Source organism: Labeo rohita, chromosome 15, assembly GCF_022985175.1.
Source record: "Labeo rohita strain BAU-BD-2019 chromosome 15, IGBB_LRoh.1.0, whole genome shotgun sequence".
NCBI lineage: Eukaryota > Metazoa > Chordata > Actinopteri > Cypriniformes > Cyprinidae > Labeo > Labeo rohita.
In genome coordinates, this window is record NC_066883.1 from 35,633,181 (window position 1) to 35,644,876 (window position 11,696).

General features: G+C 29.9%; 1 protein-coding gene across 1 annotated transcript; it reads right to left on the reverse strand.

The window, feature by feature from the left end:
* Positions 1–2,249: 2,249 nt before the first annotated feature.
* On the reverse strand, positions 2,250–11,309 carry chordc1a (cysteine and histidine-rich domain (CHORD) containing 1a). The gene is made up of 11 exons (XM_051129328.1): positions 10,489–11,309; positions 8,879–8,928; positions 8,579–8,635; positions 8,098–8,258; positions 7,746–7,849; positions 6,287–6,345; positions 5,878–5,948; positions 5,683–5,785; positions 5,480–5,599; positions 5,340–5,402; positions 2,250–3,337 (listed from the first exon to the last, which is right to left on the reverse strand). Exons 1-11 carry the CDS (start codon positions 10,550–10,552, stop codon positions 3,170–3,172), a joined length of 1,020 nt encoding a protein of 339 aa, XP_050985285.1. The 5' UTR covers positions 10,553–11,309; the 3' UTR covers positions 2,250–3,169.
* Positions 11,310–11,696: the final 387 nt, after the last annotated feature.

The window sequence follows — 11,696 nt, forward strand, 5'->3', positions numbered from 1 at the left end:
TATTTCTTACAAACATGCAGTTTTTGGCTTTTCAAGATGTTAACTGATGGACTGGAGTGGTGTGGATTACTTGTGATGTTTTTATCAGCTGTTTGGACTCTTATTCTCAAGGCACCCATTCATTCCATTGATAAGCAAGTGATGTAATGCTACATTTCTCCAAATCCAATGAATCAACAAACTCATCTACATCTTGAATGACCCGAGGATGAGTACATTTTCAGCAAATGTTTTTTGTTGGGTGAAGCAGATGCCTTTCATCCAAAGAGTTTTGCATTTGACATATTACAGGGAAGGCATTAATTGTCTTATTTTAGGACACAACTTAGGACTGACTGCAATGTTATGTTAACAACCCTAAGCACACTGTACACATATTATAGTGTTATTTTTGTGTTGTCTTAAAATTGTTCCAAAATGTGTGGAACAAGCAGAATTAATTACTGTCAATCATGAAAACTTTTACGTATCACTTGTAAATCTTGCATAAATTGTCATAATGGAAACAATCATAAATCATGAACATTAAATAAACTGGTTGTACAAATCATTTTCATTCATTATGAAGTTGTAATGTCATTCTCATGTAAAGGACCATGTAAAATACATTCTTTTTAGCTACGATTAAAGGATTAGTTCACTTACAGAACAAAGATTCACATACAATGTACTCACCCCCTTGTCTTTCAAAATGTTCATGTCTTTCTTTCTTCAGTCGTAAAGAAATTATGTTTTTTGGAGAAAACATTTCAGGATTTTTCTCCATTTAATGGACTGATATGATGCCCCGATATTTGAACATCCAAAATGCAGTTTAAATGCGGCTTCAAATGATCCCAAATGTGGTTGTAAACAATCCCAGCCGAGGAAGAAGGGTCTTATCTAGTGAAACGATTGGTTATTTTAATTAAAAAAATACAATTTAAATACTTTTTAATCTCAAATGCTCGTCTTGCCTTTGTCTCCCTTAACTCTGTGTATTCTGACCTGACAGTTAGGGTATGTCGAAAAACAATCATATTTTCTCCCTCAACGTAGAACAAAAACAAAAATAATTTCAGAATCATCCTACATCGCTGCAGAAGTACCGACACAGTCTTTGCAAAGTGAACATGCAAAGAAGATCAACACCCTTAACAAAAAAGGTAAAACAGCGATATAGGACGATTTTGAAGTTGACGGAGAACATGAGATGGGAGTTTTTCGACATACCCTAACTGTCATGAACAGTCCAGGCAGAGTAAGACGAGCATTTGACATTAAGTTATAAGTATATAAATTGTATTGTTTTTATGAAAATAACCGATCGTTTCTCTAGATAAGACCCTTCTTCCTCAGCTGGGATCGTTTACAACCGCATTTAAGATCGTTTGAAGCCGCATTTAAACTGCATTTTGGAAGTTAAAGCTCAGGGCACCATAATCAGTCCATTATATGGAGAAAAATCCTGAAATGTTTACCTCAAAAAACAATTTCTTTACGGCTGAAGAAAGAAAGACATGAACATCTTGGATGACAAGGAGGTAAGGACATTATCTGTTAACTCTTGTTCTGGAAGTGGACTTCTCCTTTAAAGGTGCCCCTAAATTTGAACTTTCAAAATGTAGTTTAAATGCAGCTTGAAAGGGCTCTAGGCTCTAAGAAGGGTCTTATCTAGCGAAACGATCGTTCATTTTCTAAAAAAAAAAAAAAAAAAGTATATACTTTTTTAACCTCAAACACTCATCTTGTCTAGCTCTGTGTTCACTGTTTTTTTCCCAGTCATGACAGTTAGGGTACGTCTAAAAACTCCCATCCCATTTTCTCCTCCAACTTCAAAATTGTCCTACATCACAGTTTTTAGACATACCCTAACTGTCATGAACCAGGATACACAGAGTTCAAGACAAGCATTTGAGGTTAAAAAATGGAATTTTTTTTTTTTTTTTTTTACAAAATAACCAATTGTTTTGCTAGATAAGACCCTTCTTCCTCGGTTGGGATTGTTTAGAGCCCTTTGAAGCTGCTTTTAAACTACATTTTGGAAGTTCAAACTCACTGGCACCATAGAAGACCACTAGATACATAGAGAAATCCTGAAATGTTTTCCTCAAAAAACATAATTTCTTTATGACTGAAGAAAGACATGAACGTCTTGGATGACAAGGGAGTGAGTACATTATGTACATTTTCATTCTGGAAGTGAACTAATCCTTTAAGCACAATTACCTAAAATTAGATTAAATGATCAACAGAAAGACCAATTTTAAAGGTACAGTACAATAATTTAATGTTTACAGTAACATGAGACAGTATCATCAAAGATCAATTCATCAGATGCAAATAAACACTGATATTTCACTGTAGTTTTCAGTGTTTTACTGCACTTTTTTTCTTGTTTGATCCAAGCTAAACCTGAGTAAGTCTACACAGCATGTGTTTTTGGATGGTTTATTTTCTCTTCTCTACATTCATGACTCAGAAGGAGTTTCCAGCCCATGGCAGGAGTGAAATTGGGTGAAAGTGCATAAGAAAAATGAAATGATGAGAATATTGAGAAACAGACAACATGGAATAGAAAAAGGCAAGAAAAAGCACTTACACATTAGAGGAATTAACCACATTACAGACAGTGATACTAATAATTTCTCAAGTAATAATAATGGTACTTAAGTAAAAAATACAGAAATTACATCTAACTTAAATGTTTACAGAAAGCAAGAATTGCTAGTCCAAACTGATTTTATTGCCATATTAAAAGTTGTTAAATCAATGAAACTGTTTAAGAAACAGACTTTAGTAGGAACTGATCCCATATTGAATCTGACACCAATGAAAACAAGGCTTTGGTTATTTATTGTTCATCCAACTATATTTTTACCATTGATAACTTCATCATAATAATATAGGATTGTTTAAATGTACTTCCATCCCTCACAGTTTTATTCACATCCAATTAAATAGTCTACTGTTTTGCTCATCCTTCATGAATCCTTGTCATATGATTTTTACGAACTCCAATTTAATAAATAATCTCATTTTGTTTTCTTATATAAAGAGCGGGTGGCAAACCAGAGCGAGTGTATGGTAACCGTACAGTGACACAGACCTGCGGGTTTTGTTGAGGTCCAGCTCACTGATCACTGCTGTCTGTCAGAGTCTGAGCGCTTAGTCACAGTCGTCTGGGTCGTTAAGCAATCACTCTCTCTCCTTCTTGATTTTCTGTCTTCTCATTGGTCGGTTGAGGTTTTGGAGGCGGCAGGTCCAGCCGGGCCCAGGACATAGGCTCCGCCTTCTTCATGACTACCTCGACTTTGGCAGCCATCATGTTAACGACACTCTTACTGATGTCAATTACCTATCGACAGACATGATCATGAATCAATAAAATTAGCACAATACATTTTATAATCATTAAATGAGTTTCACTTCATTGTTTGTCAGATGGCTCAGTTACAGGGACAAAACAGGTGATGCTTTCTGCTTTTTCTATATTTGTGCTGTAGCGCCATCTAATGGCTGCAATTCACAGAATAAATCATAGATTTGCTAATAATTCTTATACAGGAACAATTTATATTGTTTACTCGTGTTGTTTTAGTATAATTTATATGATATTATGGTATTTATAAATATTTGGAATCTTTTATTTTGAATTTAATATTTTGAAAGCTTTTTTAAAGCTTTTATTTCATGTTATTTTTATTAATTTTTTATTATTTTTTCCTATATTTATGCTGTAGCACCATCTAATGGCCGCAATTCACAGAATAAATCATAAATCTGAAAGCATATATCTTATTTCTTTTTCATTCTTTATGACTGCTTTACACTTTTTTTTTAATGCTATAATCATATAATCAAATCAAACATAATTAAATTTTCCTGTGCTATTATGGTATTTATTAGAATTTTTTATTTTGAATGTAATATTTTGAAAACTTTTTTTTTTTTAAAAAAAAGCTTTTAATTTTATATGTTTTTATTTTGTTACATTTATTCATTTTCATTATTCTTATTTCAGTTTTAGTATTTTTTGTACTTATTTTATTTTAGTTACCTGCCAAGGCAATATATATTTTTTAAAGTTTAATTTTTTAACAATCTTTTTAAAATTTTAAAATTGTAGTGTTTTTGTTTATAATTTTTTTGTTTATATTTTATTGTAGTTTTATACATTTAACAAAAACAAGTTTTAATACTTTATTTTTTCCTATATGTATTCTGTAGCGCCATCTAATGGCTGCAAGTCACAGAATAAATCATAGATCTGAAATCTTATTTCTTTTTCCTTCTTTATGACTATTTTTCACTTTTTGTTTAATGCTATAGTCATATAATCAAATCAAATACAATTAAACGGAAGTATGAGATGTTAAACAAATGAAATATGTCAGTTATACCTACTTTTCTTTCGCTATCCATGTCACCTTATCCATTAAAAAATACTTTTTAAAATTAAAAAATAAGAATTGCTAATAAATTCTTATGTAGAAACAATTTAAATTGTCTAATGTTGTTTTAGTATAATTTATATCCTATTACGATATTTATTAATATTTTGAATCTTTTATTTTGAATGTAATATTTTGAAAGCATTTTTAAAACATTTTTTATTTTATTTTCAGTTTTAGTAATTTTTGTACTTATTTTATTTTAGTTAGTTTTTTTTTTATTTAACTTTCTTTAAATCCTTTTAAAATCTTAAAAGCCTTATTTTTTACATTTATAATTTATTGTAGTATTGTACTTTTATTCAGTTAACAAAAAACAGTGTTTTAATACTTAATTTTACAAAACAACACTGGTTTCTTCAAAGTTATTTCAAGCATTTAACCAGAAATTAAATTAAATTAAATTAAATTAAATTAAATTAAATTAAATTAAATTAAATTAAATTAAATTAAATTAAAAACTTAAATGTACTGTATTTCAGGCAGATGCCAAAGCAACATCACTCTTTTTTATGTAGTTAAATAATAAATAATACTATTAATAATAATTCATAAAAGCTATATAGACAAAATCAAGAAAAACAACTACTAAAACCCTCAACTAAAATTAAAATAACAATGGAAAAAATATGAATTAAATTAAATAATAAAATTATTGTTATTACTATTATTATTATTATATATTATTATATAATTAATATTAATATAATTAATATATTAATAATTGCTAATTTTATCAATTAACTATATATAATATTATTAATAATTACTATTATATAATAATTACTATTATATAATAATTATTATTAATATTTAATTATTCTAAATTATTAATAAAAATACAATATATATATCAATGATATCATGTTGTTCAACAGCAGATAAATGATGTTTAATGATACTCACCCCCCACAAATTCACCTTCAGCTCAAACTCTTTATCTCCTTCAAAGATTAGACGGATTTTCAGCTGCCAAAAAAAAGACACATCATTTATTAAACAACCCAATTACCGAGATATAATACACAATATATGCACACACTCACCGAGGTGCTGTTGGCTTCCACAGAGCAGAGCTCAGGGTTCGAGTTCTTTGCATAGACGGTCATGGTCACCTGACTTCCTGTCTGGTGCCAATCAAACCTACATGGAGCCAATTTCTTACCCTGCAGAGAAAGAAACACCCATTTGAGAATGGTCCTGACCTGACAGACATCCTGACCTGACATGTGTATGTGATGCAGCTCACCGTGTCTTTCCTCCATTGGTGTGATCCTTTATTACAGCCCTGCTGAGACAGGAAGGAGTTAAAATCCGATGTCTTTCTCTTACAGCAGCTCCAGTACTTCATCCTGAAATGCAAATACAGATGCAGGCTCATAAACCGCTATCAAAAAAGATAAAACAGTCCCTGTTCAACAATTATACTGTAAAAGCTCCTCACCCTTCATGGAAAATAGGCACCCCAGGATGATATAAACACGTCTCCTCATCAGTCTTTGGTCCGTTGTATGTCTGATAATCAGGATGGCATAATATCAGCATGCACATTTTATTATAATTTACAATAAGGTTGCATTTGTAAACATTAGTTAATTATAGTAACATGAACTAATAATGAAAAATATTTTTAGTGCATTTATTAAACATAATTAAAGCTAATTTGAACATTCACATTATTAAAATCTAAATCTGTACCTGTTAATATTATTATATAAAAAAATAACTTTAACAAATGTATTGTTCATTGTTATTTAATGCATTAAATAATTTTAACTAATGAGACCTTATTGTAAAGTGTTTCAAAAAATGTATTTCTCTGCAAAAGAATATAAAACGAATGTGTTTCTAACCTTCGAGCAGCCTCCGTTTTTACATGTCGTCCCAATTTTGACTTCACCTCCTTCCTCGTCTGAAACAAATGTGTGCATTTCAGGTTTTGCATGCAACAGCCATGTGGTCAAACACTATGAGAATTTATTAATATTTATTTAGTTTTTAAAGAAGTCTCCTCTGCTCACCAAGCCTGCATTTATATGATCCAAAGTACAGCAAAAACAGTAAAATGTTATTTTTTACTATTTAAAATAACTATTTTGTATTTAAATATATTTGAAAATGTAATTTATTTCTGTGACTTAAAAGCTGACTTTTTAGCATCATTACTCCAGTCACATGATCCTTCAGAAACCATTCTAATATTCTGATTTGGTGTTAAAAAAACATTCATTATTATTATTATTATTATTATTATTATTATTACAGCTGAGTAGACTTTTTTCAGGTTTCTTTGATGAATAGAAAGTTCAGAAGAATAGAATCTGAAATAGAAATATTTTGTAACACTAAGTTTTTATCATCACTTTTGATCAATCTAAAGCATTCTTTCTAAATAATACTATTAATTTCCATAATTTCTTTCCCAAAATAAATAAATAAATAATATACTGACTCCAAAGCGTTTGAATGGTATAGTGTATAATGTTCCAAAAGCTTTTTATTTCAGATAAATGCTGATCTTTGGATCTTTCTGTTCATCAAAGAATCCTGAAGAAATGTCCTGTTTTAAATTTTAAAATGTAAAATTATTTTATAATAATAATAATAAAGAATGAATTAACTGTTCAAAAACGTTTGACTGGTAGTGTATTTTAAATGTATTTTATATAATTTTAATATTTTATTATTTATTTTATTATTATTTTAAATATGTTTTATATAAATATATATATATATATATATATATATATATATATATATATATATATATATATATATATATATATATATATATATATATATATATATATATATATATATATATATATATATATATATATATTTTTTTTTTTTTTTTTTTAATGCACATCAGCATTAAAATCTATATTCATGGCAAACTCAAGGGTACCGAGATTTAAAAACATCTTAATGAATCTTAATAACAACAATTACATGAATTACAAAAATTGTATTTTATATTAAATAAAAACAACTATTACATACTATATTTCAATTTGATATTTTATTAAAAATTGTAATATTTATTTTTATAGTATCAATTAAAGCAGGTTACTTTAATAAAACATGTTTTACAGTCAAAAAAGACATAAAAAAAAAAAAAATCTACATCTTGTGTCTGATCATTTTTATTTTCATAATAAAACACTTATGACTGGATTGACTTCACATAATTTGTTATGAATATATTTATTCCATTCGCCACTTTTTGGAAATACATAAATCCAGTACGGGTTTAAATAAAATGAGAATAAATCTAGAACATTCTTTAACCTTATTATTGTGTAACATTACCTGTTTCTTCAGGCTGATCAGCGTGTGCAAGTCTGAGCTTCTCCAGCGCTTGACTGAGAGACGGAGCCACTTTCCTCTGCAGCTCCACCAGCGGCTCATCAGAGCTGAAACACAGTATAGTCTCATTTATTTATATAGCTCATTATATAACAAAGATTGTTTCAAAGCAGCTTAAACAGGAAAACAACCGTGTTAATGTTGCATAATTCATATATTACCAAAATGACTCAATTTCAGTTATAAACAGCATCATTTTTCAGCTCAATCCTGATTCAATTCAGTCAATGTTGCACAGTTCATTAAATATGAAACTGATGAGTTTTTGAGGATGCTGATGAAGATGAGGAGTTACCTGGGTCTCTGTATGGACTCCAGCGGTTTGGGCGCCTGGATGATATACTCATTAAACCTGGGTTTGAGATCCTCCAACTCTTTCTTCTCTCCTGAGATCTTCACGTCCGGTTTCACGGGTTCCAGCGGCTTCTCGCTGTTATGAGGACCTTTAGTGCAGCCCTGACAAAAAAACATGAATGATGACATGCCGCACATCCAAGTGAGACATATATGGAAATATTTGCACAAATGAGGATTTTATTGCTGTATTTTAAGGCTAGAATTCAGCTCTGAGATAAGGATTCAGAAGGAACTTTACTTAGTTCTGATATCTGGTTAGAATTTGATTTACGTTTATCAAAAGGAACTGTTTGAGAATAAAGGAACACAAATGCAAAGTAGCTGTTTTATTTATTTGTTTTCTTTAGACACATGTATCTAAGTATAACATTTCTACAAAATATGAAAAATGAGTGAAATCTGAAAATTATTTGTCTTACCGCAATGCTAAGAAAATCCGAGAAGTCTGTTGTCCGCCTCTTACAACATGACCAACCCTGAAGAAAACAAGAGATAAATAAAATAAGATGGATTTGTTTTTACGTCTTCAAAGGAAAAACAGAATAATACAAATATTTTCTCAACACTGACATCAAAATAAAAGCAATATGCACTTTATTTGCAATTGTGCAAAGGAAAAGACTGTAACTGTATATTGTTTTTATTACTGCCATACTGCAACATGGGCACAATAATGAAAAGAATAAATATTTTTATATCCATATTACTCAAATACTCACCTTCAGAGCATCATGAAACACAGGAACTCCAGGATGGAATGTACATGCATCTGCAAAACATTATTTTACTCTTAAAAATAATGAACACCACACTATAAACAAAGATCTCTGTAAACTTTCCAATTAATATTTTAACATTTGCAAATATTTTTACAACTGGGTAATTCCATGCAAAAGTCAACCTTACCATGAAAAAATAAGGTTTTTACCAAAGGTTTTTACTATACCTAAAGCGCAGATGTCAACATTTGGTGGTTCAAATATCCATGTGAGGTCTCTCTTAAGTTTTTAAAGCATTTTTTTTTTTTTAGCATGATTTTCCATAGTCTGTTAAGTGCTATTTTCAGGCTTGTCACAGTACATATTCCTCATAAATAGACAAATCAAAATACACAATTATATGTTCTGTAAAGAGCCATCACTTTTATTTGTTGAGTATTATTGCATCTGGTTTGTGCATTTTAATTCGCAGAAATCCTACAAAGTATGTAGTCCTTTTTGTCACACCCATAACACATGACTATTTCCCTTTTTTAACATAGAAAACTTGTGCATAGACTGATATTTTTCTCATGTTTAGACTTTAGTTTATTAAAATATAAACAGATGGTTCAGTATATTGGTAACACATACATTCTCCAAGCATTTATATGTCACATCTATAATGCTGGATTTGCCCTACTATTGACAGTATTTATTAGTTTATTATATATATGTAACTTTTTTATTTCCTCATATATATTCATTTAAATTATGTATTCTTCTTGAATTAGAGTCTCTGGATAATAAAACAAAATAAAATAAATTATTTATTTTATTTGATCTATTTTTATTTCATTCAATTATTATTCTTTTTATATTTATTTACTTATTTTATTTTTTATTATTTGTTATTATTCTAGATATACATTTTAATACATTATTCTTCTTGAATCAGTCACTAAAACTGATAGAATGAGGGCGCAAAATCCGTGTTTTGAATGTTTTATTTTTCAGCAAAGTACATTCAGCACCTCAATATCAAAAAATATAATTTACAATTAAACTTCGCAGTGTCAGTGTGGTATGCTATCAAAAAACACCATATTAATTAATATAAAAATATAAATCCTTGATTTGAAATGAATGCTTAATAGATCATTAGTTCAAACAAATTCAACAATTACAATTTCTGAGATTTAAAGCTAATTATAATGCAAAGTTACGTGACATTTCCATGAAGTATCATATATGATACATTATATAATGTCTGTTAATGACTAACAAATGAAAGTATCTGGCAGTGTTTTGTCATGTAAGAGCCACTGATATGGACAGCACTTAATTCAGTGTATTCAAAATTAATTCTATGCAGTTCTGACCAGTTTAGAATAATAAATATACATGTATGAACCCATAAACAATGAACAAACCAACATTACATTATATTTATTATGCATGAACAGCACAGCTGTGTACTTTAAAGCACAGGCAGACAACCAAAACCATGCAAGCTCAATAAAACGTAACAATATGAAGGTAAATATTAAAATAGCGTGGGAAACAATGAATGAAGAGCACTTTAGATTATGAATGAAGTTCAGGAATCGATGCGCGTAACAAACACTCACCTTCAGGATTGGTTTCTGGATCAAACCGCTGTCCGCAGCCTTTATTATAACACAACACAGACATCACGAAGGCTTAGCGACACAAATCAAGTATTCACAAGCCGTAATAACCGTTTATTTGTACTATACTGCACCACGTTCGACTTCAATGTCTTTCCTTCGCCGGAAACTCACGCGAGGCGTTCGGGAAAATTCGCGAACTATTCCGACACGCGACCACAGAAACAGAAATGAGCCAGTAGAGCGGCAGCGACAATTAAGTAGATGTTAAAACAAATTGGTGTATTTATTATTTTGACGATTCACTGTGGAATTTTCAATGTAATTGCTATTAAAGATTTCTGTCGTCATTTAGAATAATATTATTTATTGTTTAGAACGCGTTTAAAATAGGTGCCGTCACGTGATAACTGTTACTTTTCTCACCGTGTGCTAGGATGGACCAATCACAGTCGATTATGATTAACAGATAAGCAGATAAGCCTGCACCACTTTCTAATAACTGCTGAGGCGGATTTCCATTACTGTCACAGACAGTAATTAATAATTTTTTTAATGTTCAAGACTTCTAGTGTAGACGCGTGTCTAAAAAGAGAAAAAAATATCTTAGGATACAATACGGGTGAATGGAGAATTAGCTTTCTGGACCGCAAAGCGCCTCCTGGAGGACGAACAGTGTAATGCTGAATGAGAAATAGTTGTTAGCTTTGAACATTCGCCGTGATACTTCCGATGCAGCACATGGCAGGGATTCGTGCAACATCGGCAAACATCGGCAAATCTAACGTCTCCGTGAGTTCTAGTCTGTAGATTTTAGTCTGTGGTCCGTTTCCAACACCAGTACTAACTATATGTTGCTGTTTTTGCACAAATTAGTGATATTTTTGTAATGAATATATTAATAAATGACATAAGACAGACTTAACATACTGAATAAGTATATATTAAGTAAAGTAAATCTAAAAGTAACTCCAATTAAATACTACAAAAGTATTTGTTTAGTTTTTTAGCCTCTGTAATTTATTTTTAGTGCTATTTTTTTACCCACATGACTCGTTAAGCCTAGAAAAGTATTTAAGGATATATATTACATTAAAAAAAAAAACAAAAAAAAAAACAAAAACATAAAAATCATGGCACATGAATTTTAAACACCTATTTTACTATATAGAATTAATGTAAATATCATTTAGGGTTACATGACTTCA